The following is a 20,183-nucleotide window of genomic DNA, read 5'->3' as shown; positions in this document are numbered from 1 at the left end:
GCAGGACTAAGCTGAGGCTGAAGTTTCAGCAGCTGCATGTTGGGATGTACAACTGAAAAAACTGCACTAGATCTTATCTCAGGCAGGCCTGCACATTGCACCTCATCACACACACAAACCCACGATCTGTGAACACCAGAATTCTATTTAAGAAATGGCTCTGCTCCTTTTAATCAAAGGCTCAACGGACTGAAAGTGCATGAGGCCTGAGTACATGGAGTGGCCAAGTGAAAAAGCAAGTTCCTTTCTACACAACAATTAAAGGTGCAGGAGCCCTGTCCTCTTTTGCATCTGGCCCCTGAAGCTGCAAAGAGGGCCTTTGTTCATTTATTCATTCATTCATGACTCCTGGATCGTTCCTGGATCAGTCACTGCCCCTCTAGCCTCTCTTGGGGTGATGAGATTCACTGATATGAATTACCCGAGTCTCTTTGTGCCTGATGTCAGAACTGGAAAAAATAGTTCAAACTCCTAAATATTTAACATTTAAGGTACATGTCATAGGTAGGGATTGCTCTATATTTAGATTCTCAGGTGCCAGCATCCAATGTTTAGGCACCTGAGCAACCAAGCACCTGGGATTTTTCTAGTGTTTCTTGATGATACCCATCTGCATAGGCTGACTCTTTAGCTTTGGATGTAGAAAGTCAACCATTTACCACTCAAGAGTAATGTTTTTATTTGACCATTCTGAGTTGCTGTTTTTAAACAAAAATTTTAAAAGCCTAACAAACACTTATTTAATGTTTAGATTTCCATACTGCTAAGCTTAACTGTTAGGTACAGCAGTTGTAGCCACAGACTTGGAATTGCCTATGAAGAATAATAAGTTCCCTCTACCCACCATGCCTGTAGGTTGTTTTTCCCCCCACACACACACTTTTCTTAAAGGAGTTTTTCAATTCATGAAAGAATGGGTGCTTATCCACATGAGTGCTCATGTAGTCCTTTTAAAAGAAAAGACATTAGCGCAAGGCTAGCTGCTCCTCCACAACAGTGTCCAATGTTTCAATATTATTTTCTTATTTTGTTAAATTCTGTTTCTCTTAACGCCTTCCCCTGCGCCACCATTCCCTGCCTTAAATCACCTCTCATCCCTCCTCAAAATTGTCATTAGCCATGCTTATGTTTGCCACCTTACATGGGATATAAATTCTATAAATAATCATAAATAATAATAATGAGGGAGAAAAAAGGCTAGGTAAATACAACATTGGTACCCCCCCCCCCAGCCACTTTTGCAAGTAACAGCAGGGGTACAGCTGGGGGAAGTGAAAGAGGAGAAACAGTGGGGAAAAACCCTCCCCAGCACTACAGCCCTGATACAAAGCTTGCCTCCGTAGTTTCCCCTAACCAAAGAAAAAGGTATCAGGATGACCTATCATAGATCTTCCATGACACATCTCGTTTGATCCTAAGATCTCCTTTCAATTAATGACTCCCTGATTGTATGGCTTACAGGGGCATTTTTAAAAGAGGAGAGACAGTATCTTTATCTCTCTCTGTCGCTCACATGTGCACACACACACACACCCTACATAAAATACCGAATTAGTCCTCCTGATGCACTTCAGCACACTCAGGCCTTTTCCAACACACCAGTCTCTTTACCTTACACACTCGAGCCACCCTGGCTACTCTGGGCACCTGTGTCTTGTCAAATATAGAGGCACTCTCCTCTCCAGCTTGCTCTGTGAAGAAGTAATAGATCTTGTCATCATCACCCACAGGGCTGCTCACACTTTCCTTGACCAGCACAGAGGCCACAAACTCGGCTTCTGAATAAACCAAAGAGAAGAAAAGCATTAGCACAATATTTAGAGGAGCACTGCCAAAGGAGAGGTATCTGGGACTCTAGATGCCATGCATAAAACACCAGTAGTGTAGTGGCAAATTCAGAAGTGCAGGGTCTCTTCATAATAGTGTCAGCCAAATCCCTTTCTAAGATTATACAACTTTCTAAGATTATAGAATAATCTGGCCAGGCTTGAATACCGCTTTAGAAGACTCTTCTCAGTGGTTAACATACTCCCCTTTCATGCTGATTGGCTCATAGGATGCTAGAGACAGAGGGACCCTGCTGCGACCTGGTTCCCAAAAAAGTAAGGGGAATAAGACCCCCTGAGACTCTGGATGACTACACCTCTAAACAACACCTCCGAATGATTTGGAGCCTGGATGTCATGGCTGTAGAATAAGCAACAGAGAGGGGAACTATATTTGCTGGAACCAGGCACAAACTGGGTCCAGCCTTTTCCAGGAGTCAGTGAGGCTTCTTTCTGGAGTGGAACAGGGCAAGATGAAGGCTATGGCTTCAGAGATGGGAGGAGTACCACCAGGGCCTTACAAACACAAGGCTCCCTCCATCTCTGTTGAGGAAGAGGCAAGAGAGCCCTGAGACATCGCCCTGGGATTAGTGGGGCATACCATTCAACCAGTGCAAGGGAGATTCTTCAGTCTTCAGAAGTCGCTGGTGTCGGTTGTGTCGGATGTCTGGCAGGCTGCGGAATTCATAGCGTGTTGCCGTATATAAACTGCCATCTGCAAGACAATGCAGCCAAAGTAGTAAAGAAAGGCTGGTTCTCTTATTTGTTTTGCTCCTTGTGAGTCTGCTCAATATCCCTCTAAACTAAACTTGGGCTGAAGCGCCTCTTGTTACACTAACCCTTCCTGCACCACACCTGCTCTAGGAAGAAAGAGCACATTCTGATAACAGTTGCACACACCCTCCAGAGATTTTATATTTTTTGCCATTGGGTGTGCCAGTGTATGACAACTTTCCTATGCAGTTGGCACCAAGGAAGCAGTCGAGGAATAATCAGAGCATCACCTACCCATGATTTCCCTGTCACTTTGTGCCACAGCACCTGATTAGGTTATGACTCCAGCCACCCCTAGGGTGGAAGAGGCCTGGCTGCACTGCATAGATGGCAAGGCCAGGGTGCTGCATAGGCTCAGAGATAACAGCTGCTCTGGCATTAAGGAGTACAAGAAAGCCAAGTGCTGGAATGTAAAGGGGAGATGCAGATGGTCACTGGGCCTTCAAATGATGGCCAGTGCAGATGCCTTCTCCTGAAGCACCACACACCCACTCTAAAGAGGCACTGCCTGTTCTTCCCACTGTGGAAAAGAGTTGGGGAGAAAGCACATACATACCCACAATGAGACCTGTGTAGCCTCGGGCAGGATCATAAGGGCATTTCTCCTTCCCTTCCTCAAAGTGGGAGAGTAATGCGAACTTGTTAGTATCCTGCAGAACACAAACAAAAGAGATCAATCAACATCAATGCAGAAGACTGTAGGGCTTGCCTGAATCCCCCTGATAACCTTGAAGAGGCCTCTGTGCGGAAACAAACAAGTATACTGACCAGATTTTTGGGAGAGGGTAATGCTTTCAGAAGGGAAAGAAAGCTTCAGGCTCAGTTAGATCCTGATCCCCTAAGGGAACAGTGGGCTGCCTTTGGGGGCACAGACTCCCATTCCTCCACATCACTCATTGCCCATGGGTTCCCCCCCCTCCATACAGCTACAGATTCCAGTTTCCCAGAGCAGTGCCGATTGCCAGATCTAGGTCACACCCACACCATACATTTAAAATTGCCCTGGGCTCCTACTGAGAGGAAGGGTGGGATATAAAGCCTTATACGGCGCGGGACCACAATACCTGCTGGAACGCCTCTCCCGATATGAACCTGCCCGTACACTACGTTCTACATCAAAGGCCCTCCTCCGAGTTTCGACTCATAGAGAAGCTCGGAGGGTGGTAACAAGAACTACGGCCTTCTCAGTGGTGGCCCCCGAACTGTGGAACAGTCTCCCCAATGAGGTGCGCTTGGCGCCGACGTTACTATCTTTTCGGCGCCAAGTCAAAACCTTCCTCTTTTCTAAGGCATTTTAATCTAACTTAATCTAGTTTTAACATGTGCTGTAACTGTTTTTAGTTTTCTTACTCTCTTATATTTTTGTTGTATTTTATTATGGGATTTTATTGTATATATTTGTATTTCTTTGTTGTACACCGCCCAGAGAGCTATGCTAGTGGGGCGGTATAAAAATTTAACAAACAAACAAACAAACAAACAAACAAACAAACAAACAAACAATAAAATAAAACACCCTTATGCCACTTTAACAAGTCATGGCTTCCCCCAAGGAATCCTGGGAACTGTCATTTGTTAAGGGTGCTGTGGATTGTAGCTTTGTGAGGGGTCTCCTAACAGTTCTCAGCACCCCTAACAAATGACACTTCCCAGGATTCTTTGGAGGTAGCTACAACTGTTAAAACGGCAGAAGAGTTCTTAATACGTATGAATGTGCATGTGACCAATGAGAGACCAGCATTCCCAGTCCTTCAGTTCAGATGTGTCCTCAGTCCAGAGGGGTCAGTGCAAATAATAAATACAGCAACATCACTGAGTATATGTTGCTTTTCTTTAGTACTTAGTATACAGTTCCTCAGTTATCTTTAGTTGCTGTGGGATGCATGTTGGTGGTATTCCCACTGCTCAGCTAGAAGGTTAAGGCTCAGAGAACACTGACATCAGACAAGCCAGCAAACTCAAGGATGAGCTGAGATACATATCAAGGACTGCCACCTCATAACTCATGTTCTCAGCAGTGACATATACCTCTCTTTGCAGTTCTTATATCATTATCCTCACAACTGTGTGAGATCACCTACTAAGCTGCCATAAACATGAAACTTCAAGGCTAAGCACAGATCTAAACCTGAATCTGCTATTTCCAAAATTTAATACTGTGCTCTGCATCATTCTAGTTTAGAAATCTGCAGGATTACTATCATAATGCAGAATGTGTTTAGTGCAGAATTAGTTGTCTCTATCAGAGTTGCATATTGTAGGTTCTATTAAAAATGTGTTTCTAGTTCTCATGTTTCATCCCTCTCTCCCTTTCACCATCATACCAAAGGTATTCTCTACCAGGGAGTTTAGAGTAGGGAATTCTGCCCAATTTGGATTTGTACCAAATTTTCCATTAATCCACTTCTCAATAGCTGAGGATAGGATTTTAATGCAGCAAATTTACATGGCTATTTTTGAAAACGGTCTTTTAAAAAAAAATCACCTCCAAAACACCGACTGTAAGAATGATACTTTATCTATATTTCCCTTTCGAATATTGGTATTTCCTTCAAAAATATTTCCTTTTAAAATATTGATATTAATATTGGTATGTTTTCAGAATGAAAAAAATACAGATCAGTAAAAGCAGCAGCTAGTGGATACAGAACGAATTTGAACCAATGCCAGCCTGTTAGGTCAACAGAATGCTTTTGAACCAGCACCGACCAATGGACCCCTTCCCTAGTTTATTGTTACTCTTTTGGATCAACAGGAGCTATACCAACAACCACTGTGATCCTGCCAATCAGCCTGGACTAGCACTGAGCAGCATGGGAAACAGCATCCTGCATGTGTAGATCGCAAGTGATCAGTGCTCCAATTCAGAACACCAATCACTCCTACAAATTCCAGAAGAAAGCCTGTAAATTATATATTGTGTCCAATTTACTTCAGTTACCATTATGGGCATTCTAGCCATCCAATACCAGACTCTACCAAGAATACTGTATAAATAATCCTTTCTTTTGTGTGTGCTTTTTTGTCCATCCCCCCTCCAAGCATCAGTGAAGGAATGATTACACTGAAACACCAACGCTGATGGGAATGGATTTTCACTTTATTCCAACTTCACCCAAAACTTTTTTTTACTGATCTCTGCCTTTTGTAACTATCCTAAAGCAACTTCAATAACTCTTTTTGATCATGAAAGGAATCCAAATACCAAGTGCCAAACAAGAAGCCTGATCCTGTGCATGCTTGTTCAGATGCAAATACCACTGAGACCAAAGGAGCTTTCTCTCAAGTAAGAGTGTACAGCAGACAACACCAATACTGTATCAACAACTGGCTCCCAATTTGCTTCCAGGTTCAATTCAAGGTGCTGGTTTTGACCGAAGCCCTAAACAGCCTGGAACCATGGTATCGTAGGCACTACTTCCTCCTGTTTGAACCTGCCCAATTTCACCCGTCTTTCGAGGAGGTCCTGCTCTATGCTTTCCATTTGTAGGTTGTGTTGTACAAAGCAAGACAGTGATAGGGCCCAAATCTCCTTATTTCAAATTCTAAGGATTCAGGAGCTTCAATCAGTTAAAGTTGGAGTTGAACCTTTGACTAAAAGGAGCAGGACCATTTCTTAAACAGGATTCTGATGAAGCCATGGGTCTTGGCTCAGTATGTGTTGTCGGGTTCAAACCACAGAGCAGCAGGACAGCACAGTTTGTACAGACATGGATCCCAATAAACAGATGCTGAACAATGAGCCTCAGCTTAACTTTGACTCAAGATGAGGCAGACGAGTGCACAGAACAGTCTTTTGGTAATTGCACCAGGCTCTGGAACTTTCTCCCCAAGGAGACTCATTTGGCCCTGTCACTTCTTACCTTCCTCAATTCATGAAGACTTCCAGGATTTGGAAGACATTTAGTATGTGTGTGTGTTTTAGAACTAGTCTAAATCTAATGTTGCTCCTAAGTTTCCACTCTTTTTCTCCTCTTCCCACTGGCTTTAAATTTTACTGCTATTTTGGAATTTGCTTGTGTTGTCGATACCTATTTTCTTGTTAGATTTAATCTATACTTGAATGTTGCTTCTCTGTTAGTCACCATTTACATTTTTTGAAAAGTAGAAAACCAAGATAGGTAAATTTCAAACAAAGTAAACAGCATGGTAGTTGTTTGTAGTATTCCAGTAGCAGAATCTCCTGCTGGATAACAAATTTTTTGCTGTTCAAGGAATCCATGGATCAGTCATAAACACTGGGCTCTTTTCCAAACAACTTATTTCCAGCAGGAGACTAAGGAATTGGAGAGCGCTCCGATGAGAGCACCAGGCGCTCATGGAGGGTATGTTTGATGTAAACAAAAGAGCAGCATGCAGGGAATTGTGTAATACTGATGAGAAGAGCAAGTATTATAAAGAAAACTCTATCACAGATTAAACTGAGGCTGGGTTAATGCAGCTGTATTTGTTCTAACCCAAGTGTATTTTCCACAAAAATACAAGAAGAGAGGCAAAAGGAAGAGAAGTTAAAAAAGAACTGGATGGAGAAATATGGCAAGCAACAAAAATGAGCACAAAATAGAAGAGACTGTCTGAGGCACGCACTGGATTAAAGAAAAGATGATTAAAACAGAAAATAATCCATCTAAAACAGCAGGTATCCAGGGGGTTTAAGTACAAAAAAGGGAATAGTCATTCAGATAGCATCTTTGTTAACCAATATAGAGTATTAGTTCAATGAAAACCGTCACCTGATCGACCTTGTTTCTATGCCTCATGACTTCTGGGATTCCTAGGAGCAATATGTTTTTTTAAAAAACTCAGCAATATTGCAGCGAAGAGTGAAGGGCTGGTGGGACTTTGTCATCCTGCATAAACATGCTCAGGAACCAGTACAGGCAAGTTCTCTAGCCAATGTGATTGATCTGAAAGTAGAATGAATGCTCTCTGCAGGACAATCTCAAAGTTCTTTGTCCAACATGACCTAGTTGATGCTTCAAAGTCAAATGCAGACTTCAAGCAACAGGAAGAGTTATTCCAGTGACTATAATTTGTTTCAATTGTTTTTAATATTGAATTTTAAATTGTTATAACCTGCACTGGGACCTGCTGGTGAAGGGCAGGTAATAAATAAATAAATTTAATCATCATCATCTTAATCCTAAATGGGATTTCTTTTCCCCTGAAGCAGCTGATTTTGTAATCTCTCTTCCCAAAAATATGACAATTCTTGACTCTGGAAGGGCTAAGTATTTTTAGAGAGCTGCTCAATAATCATTTGCCAGATTTGGCAACCATATCCAGCAGCAGTTAGTTCCACCAGGTTATCTGGAGAACTTAGTGGAAATACCTGGATCCTAGCTGTTCTTCCATGATTTTTGTGTATTAGATCTGAGTACCTTTAAAACATGGGAAGGCAGCCTTTACAAAGACTTGATTATCCTACATATATAGGACCTTCCTCTAAAATGTCATGTGCTGGTCAGTGTCAAAGTGAGAAGATTGCACAGGGTTGAATCATGAACCAAATTTTAAGATACTTTATGCCTTCCTTTTTCTGACCTGTTTCCTGATCTTTGCCCTTGATGCTCAAAACATCATAGCGATGGGATAATCCAGATAAAACAGAAGCTATATTAGTGTGACTCCCAACAGACCAAGGACTGCAGGACTGCCTACCACTGATGAGACCTTGCATCTGTATGAAGCATGGCTTTTTGCATCTTGGATGGTGGCGGAAAGAACATCCCTTACTGTATGATCCCAGTCATCCCTGGAAATCAGTTGGGACAGTATTCCTCATACAGGAAGTAATAACTGCTTGTGTGTGTGTGTGTTTCCTGTTTTTTTGGAATGCAATATCCACGGAGACCTGCTTGCGTATGACTGTACAGATCCCCCAGAGGCCTTTTCTTTCAGAAAAACTTTAAAGCTCTTTTTACACCAGGAGAGGCTACACTGTGGCACAGCAGAGCAGCATGACCAATGGTCAGGGATGATGGGCATCCTTGTTCAGCATTATCTCGAAGGTCACAGGTTGGCCATCCTTGCTTTACACATTTCAGTAGGCTGAATTTATATGGTTTGGTTTTCCCTTTCATCTATTATTTTACTGGTGTTTTATGACATTATAGCTACCTGGTGCATTCTTGGAATGCTAAGGTTGCAGTCCTGTACAAACTTAAATGGGAGTTAGCTCCACTGAACTGTGTGGGGCTTATTTCTGAGTAGACATGTAAAGATTGCACTGTTGAGTGTGGATGCACACTAGGAATGCTCCAACAATTAGTTTTAGAATAATATAGTAAGTCTTAGCTGCTTTACTCTGCTATTTTCAGCATGATGCAGGAAACGCTACTGGGTGGAAGGGGAAAGTTCAGGTAAGTCACGCACAGTACTGGCAACAAAGCAGGGGTGTGAATTCAGTCCTTGATCATCTGAATAAAGTGTTCCTATTGTTGCCTACATGGACAAGGTCCCCCCACAGCCACCACCAGCAGGATGACATCCCTTGGGGCAGAGACATCGCTATCACTGAAAGGGTATTATTTGCCCCTCTGTCTTTTTTAATTGTTGCATGTTATTAATGGCTCCTTTTATAACAATAAAATGAGAGGCAAATGTCTGTATACACTGCTACAGACATTTCTTGCCAAGTTCCCCTCACACCCCAAGCCTAAAAAAGAAGGGTGTGTGTGTGTGCCAATCATACAGCTCCAAAAGTCTCTGTGTGTGTTTGTGTATGTGTCATGTCCCTGCAACAGAAGCAGCAGCCCATCCCACCCAGCCACCTGAGGTGGTTGCTTCATTGCCTAATGGTAGGGCCAGCCCTTCCCCTCAGTTCTTTATGGTAGAAACTATGTTAGCAAACCCAAGAGCAAGGCTCTTCAAAGCATCTGTCCAGTTTCTAATGCTTCTCAAAAATCAACAGCCAGACTTGCAGAACAAAACGTTAGGAAAGGAGAGCTTCCCCACAGGCCTCCTCCTCCTGGCAGGCAGTAAACACGAGTTCTGGTCTTTATGGCCTTTCCATTCCTTGGCAGGAACTACTGACACGGGAGCCAGGATCTGGGATTAGTTATTGCCCCAAATATCTGCCTGTAGAGTTCGTCAGCAACCAGGTCCATATGCAGAAACAGTTAATGAGAGTGATTTTCAGTAGGTATCAGTCTGGCTAATAATATTGCACAGCCCCTGGAAGCAAAGGGCACGACTGAGATCTGATTGTCACTGTCCTTCACTCAAGATCAGTGCAAAGAAGGACTCTCAAAGCAGCAGTGAAAATGCTTTTGGTTCTTTTACTCACAATGTATGTGCAAAGCGGGTGGAAGGCATATGTGCCACAGGCATACAGGTGGGTTGCATTCAGCCGCTGCAAAAGCTTGACGTGGTTGTAACACTCTGTCTGCAAAGAGGAAGGGAGGATGTGATTTGCACAGTTCTGACAATGACCTCTTTGTTCAGTGCAGGCACCAACAGGTCAACAGTGCAGACACAGAGGCAAAACGGCAGAGACTCGAGACGCACATACCTTGTTGTTTTTGCCCTTTTTCAGGCACTCTGCCCGCTTCTCGGGAGAGGCTTCCCAATCCATCTACAAAGTTAAACACAAAACAAAATCATCGTTCACTGGGTACCCCAGCACAGGAAACAGTGGCAGAGCGAGACACGAAGAAGCAAACCCTGTGAAGCTCACAAGAGCTCTTCAAAGTTCAGATGCTTTGCTTTCTCCCAGAATAAGTGGATTCATCTAACTAATTGCAAAGCAGATTTTTGTAGCCCATTTGCTTTTGATGGTCCTTGACTGAAAAGGGAACCTGGCTGTTACAAATACCACAAGGGAGCAGGGGAGTGAAGGCGAAAAGGGGAGGGGAAGGAGACAAAAAAAAAGTCTTTCTGTACAATTTGGGGTTTTTTTTTTCCTTTGGACCTGGCTCAAGAGCTCTCTTCACATTCTGCATAAAAGTAAGAGCACAGACAAGACACTATGTTGACATAAGGGCCCCAAATGAGAGGAAAGAGAGGCTACGCCTGACTGAGAGGCACCAGACACATCCAGGCATTTTCAAGCACCTTTGTGCACTACAGAAGGGGTAGTCAATGTGGTGCCCTCCCCATGTGGTTAGCCTCTAACGCCCATCAGCCCCAGCCAGCACGGCCAATAGTCATAGATGATGAGAGCTGTTGTCCAGCAGCATCTGAAGGGCACTGCATTGTCTGTCCTTGAAGGTTGGTCCCACCCACTTCCTCTAATATGGTGGATGGACAAAAGGGTCCAGTGTCCATCTCTGTTGTGGAGTACAGATTTGGTGACAGATGCACCCATTTTTTTAAAGGAGACATTTAGCAGTTTCTCAGAACAGGTCCTTTCTAGTGTATTTCTTGGTGTCGCTAATGTAGCAAAGGCTGTGCATGGACATACATTTCAGCATTGAGTCTACTGTGGAAGCGTGCTCATCACATACTGTATACATATGCAATCAGACTCCAGTGGGAATCTATTCTTCTGCTTTGGAATGGAAATTGGATTTGCTTAGCACTGATTGGCCACTTGTTGAGTCAGTCGTGAAGCCATGATCCTCCCCAATCAGCACAGATTCTAAAGTTTGGATAAATAGAGATTTTTTTAAAATGCTGAGCAAAGATCAGAGTGGATAAATACGCTGGCTACTTGGGGAGGGGAACTACCAAAAGTGTAGGTAGTCCACTTGAAGTGGGATGTGTATGTGGATATCTGCATGCATTAAATCTGGAGGTTGTACTGTGTTGTTTGAGAAACAATTGGGGAGCAGAACAGAACTCGCCCTGCAGCAGAGAAAGCTATATTTGTTCTTTCTTGAAGGTACAGCAATATGCAGCCCTAAATGTGTCTGGAAACTGAAATTTGCAAAGGGAATTACTGTGGACATGCCAATGGGATAAAGTTGCACTTACTGTCTGTTGGGAGCCATCAGCAATGTTGCTGGAATTTAAGGAGAATATAGCCCCTCTGGCTCCTACATAAAGAATTCCCTTCTCATCCTCTAGCAGAAGGGTGGTGTAATTCTGGGCATGGCTGCTAAAACGTCTTGCAGTGGTCAAATCTGAGGAAAGAAACACAGGCTTTTAAAAAAACATGAACATAGAGAAATTTGACACGAGACCATTTTGGATGCTACACATTCTCTGGATATTACAGTTGAACTGAAGGCCCACTTTTGTGTTCTCCCACATCAGAAAGATACAAAAGCAATCAAGAGGGGTAATCAGGACAAAGCCTGGGAGTTACTTGCTTTTAAACGCCACCAAAGGTTTCCAAATGTCATCCAAGATATGTAGCAACTTTGAAAGAAACTTTTAAAAATAATAGCAACTATTGCCAGCCCCTTCCCCAGCAGGCTGTTACAATAGTCTAAAATTCAGTATTAAAAGCAATTAAAACAAATTACATTCACAACAGGGTGGGTCCTGAAAACATGCATCTCAAGAGTCAAAGCCCAGGGTAAAGAGGCATGTCTTTCGTACAGTAGGGCCCCGCTTCTCGGCGCCCCGCTTTTTGGCATTCTGCTAATATGGAGCCAGTACGGTGATCGGCTGGAGCTCCCCGCACTCCAGCTGATCACGCTGGAGGAGGGGAAGACCTAATCTTCCCCTTCTATGGTGCGATCAGTGGGTTAGGTTCCAGACCCCCGCGCTACAGATGATCCGCTTTTCAGCGGTTTTCGCTTTCCGGCGGGGGTCTGGAACCTAAACTGCCGTATGAGTGGGGCCCTACTGTATTAACCAAAAACTGTACAGCAAAGGCATAGGGAAGGAATTCCACAAATTAAGGGCTGCTACAGAGAATGTCCTCTCCCAGGCCACCACCACCACCTGAACTTCTGATGTGCAGATAGACTCTACCGAACATTTAATTGGAGGGAAGCCTTATTGTTCACTGGGGCTTTCCCCAGCAAGAATGTGAAGGACTGCTTTTTCAATTGTGGCCCCCACCCTGTGGAACTCCCTACCAAATGATCTTCATCATGCCCCCTCTATGATGGGCTTCCACCGGGCCTTAAAGACCTGGCTCTTCAGGCAGGCTTTTGGGGTGAGTTAGGTTTTATTATTCTGGTTCAAGATTTTAAATGTTTTAATGTATATAAAACATCCAGAGTGGCTGGATAACCAGCCAGATGGGTGACTAATAAATTCAATAAATAAATAAAAATAAATAAATAGTCCCAATACTGACGTCAAGAGGGATGTATACATGCGTTTTAGCTTAACTGTTTGTGCACTAGATTAATAATGTCTTGCACTGGGCCAGAAAGGAAAAGTTCTTGTCCAAATGTTAATGAAGGCTCTTGCCATGCTGGTGATTCAACTGAAGGCATGTGAGGAGGAGGACACATATTTAATTAGTGAAATAATGAAGTTCTGTGTGCTATTGCTCTGACCTGTTTAACCATGACAAAGCTACAAGACACCACAATAGCGAATATGCTTTTTTAAAAAATCCAGCTGGTATATGTTTTGAAAGGATAGGTCCCATCAAAAATTAGTCCTCAACTGATACTGCAGGCTCCCCCAGGAGTTCTTGTTGGAAGGGACAGATCTCAGTTTTCCTGCAGATCCTGACCTTGCCTAGCAGGAGAAACTGCCAGAGCCCAACTAGAAACTCCTCCCATCATCTTTTTTTCTCTGCTCTACATACCAAAGGTGAATTTGATTAGCAGAATGTTGGATGTTTCTCAAACCCAATGCACTTCAAAACAAACCTAGTAGAATTTTTAAAAATGCTTTGCAATTTCTAAAAAAGCTTATTATGATAGCTTGAAATTTGAAATAGATTTTTACAAATAAAATGAACATGTACATGATCGTGACAAAGGAATCATATAAACAAATCTTAAAGCAATATTTTTATACACACACACATTACCCAAAATATGTCAGTTTTACCATGAAGGCTTGGGTTTTTACAGATTTACAGCTTAATCCTATGCAAGTTTACTCAGAAGTAAATCTCACTGTGTTCAATGGAGCTTAATCCCCTGATAGCATGCTTAGGGTTGTAGCCTTAGGCTTACTTGGGAGTCAACCCTAATCAGCTCAGGGCGAGCTTCAAGCTCTCAAGTTCTGGGAGCCTGGGAGCTGACTAAAAGTGGCTCTGTAGCCTAAAACAGGCAAGGACCAATGTCCACAGCGGCAAACAACAATCAAAGAGGCCAGAGGCAGCTGTGCAGTCAAAGTCAGACAGAGGTTAAAGAGGGAGCAGGAGCTACTCTGAGTCTTTACACTAGAGACAAGTTGCTTAAAGCAAAGAGCTAGTTCCGAGACCACAGCATTAAAGGGCCTGGTGTTCTGGGACTGGCTCACAGAGTCAGCTGACTGGATGCTCAGAGTAGTACTGCAGTCTAGATGGTGCCCTTGAACCTCAGAGCCCAATTCACCAGGCTTACTAAAGGAACTAAGCACTGGTAGTGCAGGAGGTAAGCTGAGAGCCCTGGTCCAAGATACATACGATATGATCCCCTACACATCAGTCTTAATGCTTGCACGTTGTGTGACCTGCTCTGGCTCTTCATCTCTCTCTGGCTACCTCAGATCCAAACTTCTTCTTCTGCTCTGTAGATATCAATCAAAAGTAGGAACAGGGCATGCAGTATGTTTACCCCAGAATTATGGTCAGATGCTGTGCTCTGTGGAACAGTGGAAAACTAATTATGAAAAGTTTCTTTCATCTTGTGAAGCCCTTTGTTTTCAAGGGGAATTTTAAGTATACCATGGAAATGCACATTTTCAGGAATCGATGTGTATGGGTGAGCAAATGAAAGGGAAGGTGGGCAAACTAGATCAGTATCTGACTGCTTGAGAATGAGAGTCCTCATTCCCTTTTGGAGCACTAAAGGAAGCAGAAAACCATATAAAAATATATGAAGGCAAACCGTAGCACACCCAAAGGAATCTAAACCTAACCTAGTCTGCAAAACCAATTGAATTTCCTCCAGTTATTATTAGAACACCACATTTTGAACAAAAAACACCTTTTTTGGACAGGTGCCTGAGCTTCCACTGAAAACTGATCAATAGTGTGCTCCAACCCTCCATATGCAGCCTGCTATAATGCAAGTGAAGAACAGAAAGAAACGCTTAAGAAAATGTTGCCATACATGCATATAGCCAAATCCAAGCATACCTTCTTCCACACAATCAGCCTGTGTTAAGAGAAGAAATACTTGCTTTCCAAAGCACTGGCCCTTGAGGAAAGAGAACAAAACACTCAATAATCTTGATTAGCACACAGATGCCGGAGGCAGGCAGCTGCCTTGATAATAAGTGCTATTTATATACCTACAACTTCTCAAGCTGACTCACCAGAAGTCCAGTTGAGACCAGGACTGGCACGCTGGGGAGACAGTCTGAGGTCAGGCAGTGAGTCCCAAGTCCTCCCACTTTCACATCCATCACTTCCCCTCCCCACTCCTGATCATTTGAACGCCTGTGGCAGAAGAAGGTGAAAGGCCCTCCTGGTTTATCAGTGTTTTCTCTCTCTGCAAAACAGCAGCGCTTGTTCCTGATTACTAACTAGACTGCTATAAAAAGACTTTACAGCCATTTGGGGGTTAGAAGGTAGGTACATTGTCAAAGTATGAATAATACCCCTCAAAATTCAGTCCAGTTGGGGAGCTGCAGCTGGAAAATTATGTTGAGTTGTGTTTACCATTATTTATTTATTTATTATTTGATTTATATCCCACCCTTCCTTCCAGCAGGAGTGCTGTTTATGAACAGGGTTTCGATTTATGAAATTTATGATGAATAAGTTTATGAAAAATGTGTACAAATCTGAGCAGGTTCAGAGAAGTGTGACAATGATAATGCTGGATTTAGAATGCAAGATCTGTGAATAGAAAGTGAAAAGAGAGAAAAAATAACTATGATCACATGAAGCAGCCAGAAGCCAAAGCATCTTACTGCTGTTTCCCATATGCATGAACATCACTTAGTTCTTTTCTAGCACATGATGATTCGCAACCAAATGTGTGAACTGATTCCACTGAAAAGCTTCCTGTCTGAGGCAATAGTGAAGTACTATCTGGGTTTTTTGATCTGTGCTGGCTTACTCACACAGCTTCATCATCAAGTGACAAATATACACATGCGAACTGGCCCTTTGATACTGGTTGGTTTATTGCACAAACTTTAATTTGGTGTAATCTGATTCATAACCCAGGAGGGGAGGGAACTCAACAGAAAAAAAAAGTTTTCCAAATACGGGGGGGGGGAGATATCAATGCAAGATGGACCATGCTTATCCTCTATTGGGACAGGGGGAAAGAAAACAAACAGCACATTTTAAGGGAGCTTCCACAATTTGATGTGCATTAAAACAAACATCAGTAATCTGGCATAAAACACTGGTAGAGCTCCCAAGAGTCATCATTCCACTCAATTCGTCAACAATTCAGAAAAAATGGAACAGGAACAAGCTGTTTGGAAACCTAGTTGGTCAGTTTCTGTCACAGCTTGACATCTATTGAGTTGAACATCTTGATGTAAAGCATGAGCCTATGAGCCCCATTTCTTCACTTCATTCTTCTCTTTGCCTATGTGGCAATAAATTTAATATACTCCCCCTCCTCACATACATATTGGGGGATGATTTCAGCATTAATAAGAAGAATCTTAAGTTTATGTTGGAAACAAAAAGCAATAGCAGAAGAGGATGAGTACTAGAGCAAAAATTAACGAATTATGATAGATGTCACTGTAGTATTGCAATGTTCATTTTGAGTGTACTACATTCTAGTTTCTCATGTTATTTAGAAAAGCTTGTCAATCTATTTTGCAACTATTGGGTTGTATCCAGAGTAGCACTAAATAATGTGTTCTGTCAGGGTAAATATCTCCACTTGCGCAACAGGGCTTCTCTCCCCAAGTCTGTTCTAGGGGTTCCCCAAGCCACTGGAGCAAATTTGAGGAGGGCACGGGGCATGCGCAGGGGAAGGGAGGAAGAAGTTCCACTGCACAAGCAGAAATCCTTGCGCTGATGGGACGTGTTACTTGGGATACCACCCATCATCTGGAACTTCTAACCTGAACCTAAAAGAAAAAGAGAGCTAAAGAATTTTTATGCCAGATCTAGGATTCCATATAATCCCATTCCAATAATAATATAATATAATCCGCTATAATGTTAGTGGTATAGACCAGGGATGAGGAACTGGTGGCTCTCCAGATGTTGTTAGACTTCAAACTCCCATCAGCCCCAGCCAGCATGGCCAACGGGTAAGGAATGAAGGGAGGTGCATTCCTGCAACATCTGGAGGGCCACAGGTTTGCCACCCCTGGGGTAGACTGAAATGCAATAATGATCCCAGTTATTCAAACTGTTTAATGTTTATGCCATGTAATTCCAAAACACTTTAAGGCCATGAAACTGCTGATAGTCCAATCTTATCTGATGAGTCATGTCTGAAGACAGAAATAAATCACAATAGATAGATTACACCTGTCTCCAAGTAGCATTGGTGCAACTCTGGCTTGTCCCCGACTGTAGACTCCTGTTTTAGCCCCAGTTTTTTTTAAAGACGCAAAAATACAGAACTGTACAATTGTGCATTCCCATACTTTTCTTTATGTATTAATGTACTAGCTGAATGTTAACATTTCACAAATGAAAAACAGGTATACTGGAAGAGGAAAACATGACCATATTCCATCAGATACAGTCGCTTCTGGCATTCGTAGTTATCGGAAGTGTCCCGGGGTAAGTAGAACAACTCTGAAAGTCAGTCATGAAGACTGTGCATGATGTGCTGGCTCTTCTTAGCTGTGTAGATCAGTTGTTGAAGAGGTTTAGATGAAAACTCTCCAACATCTGGGCTGTGGGAGTAGAACCACCTTGAAGTAAATCTTTAAAATTAGAGCCATCTAGATCAGGGATGGGGAATCTATTGCCCTCCAGATGTTGTTGGACCACAACTCCCATCATCCCTGACCACTGGTCATGTTTGGTAGGGCTGATGGGAGCCAGAATCCAGTAACATCTGATCCAGATATAACCTTAGGGCAGCATTACCTACACTGACACTAATTTCCCTGTACAGGTAACAGATACAGGGGTGTATGTATGTGCTTGTAAGCTGCTATGTGGATCTGGCTACTTTGACGTGAATCACAATGAGCAATGACCTCAACAAACAGCCAGTGCAGACATAGCCTAAATTAACACAGCAAGCGTATTTATAACTAATTCATCTGTTCTTGGAAATAGGTGATCTCATTTTGCAGAAAGAAAAACTGAGGTTGAGACATAGTGACTTGTTTCTGGTTGCTCCATCAAGAAAAAGGGCAAATTTTTAAGTTAGATTTTTTTTTGGGGGGGGGGATTTGGAACACTTTGGATGTGGAGCACATTCTGGAACTTTATGCACACAATCCTTTTACTCAAATGGTGTACAGTTTATGAGAATACCAATTCTGTTTATATGCACATACAATGGTAGTGATAATGCACATAAATGAGGCACAGACAATCTCTTCAAATTGCCACACGCAAGGTGTTTGCGCAGTTATAAGCCTTAATGGCTAAACCTGCCTACGTAGAGCAAATAAATTCCCTGAGCAAAGCTGAAACATTGGAGAGTCACCTTCCTACAGCCCTACCTTTAGGGGGGTCAGATCAGTGACAGATGGCAGGTACCTGCCTTTGAAGTGTTATTGCTGTGCCACAATGCAGAACTGCAGAGTAACCCTGGGGGGGGGAACCACAGCACTACCCTTCCCCCCTCTGCCAGCTAGCTCCAGCTGTGAAGGAGATGTGATATAAGATCAGCAATTAAACTCCCTGGCCACCTGTGCTGCCATGAGGAAAGGTGACACTCAAACCTCTTTGCGGCTGGGTGGTGTTCTGCTGGGTGTTCTTTCCTGTCTGCTTCTCAATCATTTCACACAGTTCTCCTTCCCAAGGTTGCCTGAACTGATCAAATCTGTAGCTTCAGATGATCCATTCCAAACCTCTGCAAGATACTCCAGCTGTTCATTTCCTTTGAAGGACTTGCAACGTGCATAAATATAAACTGGGCCCTTCGCAGGATTAGCAGGATTTTCTGAAAATAATCTCCTACTTGTAGGCAGAACAGAAAACCCCCCAGTCTGCACTAGATATTACCCATGGTGTCAGTGTCAGTTGTAATTCTCACCTGAATATCAGATCTGCACCACAATGAGTATTTGACCTGCAACATCTGTGTGGACATTAGAGAATCTTTAGAGAATATTCATGCTTTGAAATATGGCATTAACACACAGTAAAGAAACACAACCAGCAGAATCAAGTAGTATTGATTTTTGTTTTTTGCTCTATCAATTTAGGCTGCAGTTGAGAGGCTGCATGTTTGACTGAACTCCTGCCCAAAACAACCTTCCTGCAAGTAGAAAAACAGCGTGTTTGGTGAAAGCCTAGTCTGAACTAGAGGTGCACACCAACTACAAGATTTAGTTTGGACCCAATTCAGCATGTCAGAAAAGAGTATGATTTGGTCCAAAGCACATTGAAGGCTTTCTAACTTTGCTGGAAGCTGAATCCCAATTCAGCAAATAAAACTTCATGCTTCCTTCATTCACGATTATGGGGAAATGCAAAAATAGTGATAACTTTTCTCTTTTACAGAATTGGATGAAATTTGTAGGCATAGCAATCCCTCCTATATGTGTAAAGCCTGCCAAATTACAGAGGGGCTTGTGCTGAACATCTTTAAAGAAAATTCAAAAAGCAACAGTCTATAACTTTTTTATTTTTGGCAGAATTGGATGAAATCTGCAGAATTTGAAATACTGCTCTTTAATGGAGATGATAGTGTGTACACAGACAGAACTGATAACCTTGTTCAGTTTGGGGAATTTTGGACGGACCAATAATAATGCTGCGCACCTCCCCAATCTTCAAGCGGTGAGATTTCTGGGGTCCCTCTACTCCTTCAGGGTTTGGTTTCCTTTGGGAAGAAGGTCAGCAGAGACTGCGGTGTCTTTATGAAATATGGTTTGTTTATTTACACACATTCCAACCTGAGCTTCAGATAGAGGGGGTTCAAGGCATCAGCAGTCCAATATCCAGCTTTTCCATCTGTATTACAGGAGGCACCCCAAATGCCATGGTGCAGAGAGCCAGTCTCTCTGCCTGCCTCCAGTTACCAGCCTTTCTCTAGACCAGCCTTTCCCAACCAGTGTGCCTCCAGATATTGTTGGACTACAACTCCCATCTTCCTGACCATTGGCAATGCTAGGTGAGGCTGATGGGAGTTGTGGTCCAACAACATCTGGATGCACACTGGTTGGGAAAGGCTGCTCTAGACACTACTAACAACACAAACCTCTGCTAGGCTTCAGGAGGGGGGGGAGGCTCTCCTGAAGAGTTTCAATGACAAAAGGATCTTCCTGGCTCATTCATCAGTTGCTGGGCACCTAATAGGCCCATTAACTACCTGGCCACTCTATTTGTTTAACAAAAGAAATTCATCTGGCTAGCAGAGCCAGCCCCAAGGCACAGGATTCCAAATCAGATGTTGGAAAGGGGACTCACAAGGATCATCCATTCCAACCCCCCCAATCTCAAAACAATAATATGCTTGCTCC

At 43.0% G+C, this 20,183-nt stretch overlaps 1 protein-coding gene and 1 long non-coding RNA gene across 8 annotated transcripts in view; one reads left to right on the top strand and one right to left on the bottom strand.

Moving 5' to 3' along the window:
* SEMA4G (semaphorin 4G) overlaps window positions 1-20,183 on the bottom strand; it is a 136,838-nt gene that overhangs the window by 16,837 nt on the left and 99,818 nt on the right. For 4 of the 6 annotated variants that reach the window (XM_061636179.1, XM_061636178.1, XM_061636180.1 and 1 more), the window contains 6 exons: window positions 11,517-11,665; window positions 10,114-10,176; window positions 9,889-9,987; window positions 3,157-3,250; window positions 2,428-2,541; window positions 1,612-1,778 (listed from right to left, as the gene is read on the bottom strand). In XM_061636179.1, coding sequence (XP_061492163.1) covers window positions 1,612-1,778; window positions 2,428-2,541; window positions 3,157-3,250; window positions 9,889-9,987; window positions 10,114-10,176; window positions 11,517-11,665 — 686 coding nt within the window. Of the gene's footprint in view, window positions 1-1,611; window positions 1,779-2,427; window positions 2,542-3,156; window positions 3,251-9,888; window positions 9,988-10,113; window positions 10,177-11,516; window positions 11,666-14,742; window positions 14,804-14,921; window positions 15,027-18,751; window positions 18,797-20,183 lie in introns of those variants that run through there. The other 2 variants (XM_061636182.1, XM_061636177.1) reach the window with 2 other exon arrangements.
* On the top strand, window positions 13,954-19,362 carry LOC133389119 (uncharacterized). 2 transcript variants are annotated; one of them, XR_009764031.1, is made up of 3 exons: window positions 13,954-14,035; window positions 17,235-17,316; window positions 18,924-19,362. It is a non-coding gene; the product is annotated as an uncharacterized LOC133389119 (long non-coding RNA). The 2 variants fall into 2 exon arrangements; XR_009764032.1 differs by lacking the exon at window positions 13,954-14,035 and adding an exon at window positions 14,937-15,176.

This window comes from Rhineura floridana, chromosome 7 (genome assembly GCF_030035675.1).
Source record: "Rhineura floridana isolate rRhiFlo1 chromosome 7, rRhiFlo1.hap2, whole genome shotgun sequence".
NCBI lineage: Eukaryota > Metazoa > Chordata > Lepidosauria > Squamata > Rhineuridae > Rhineura > Rhineura floridana.
Note: the sequence above shows the minus strand (reverse complement) of the source record. Positions and strands in the feature narration are given on the sequence as shown.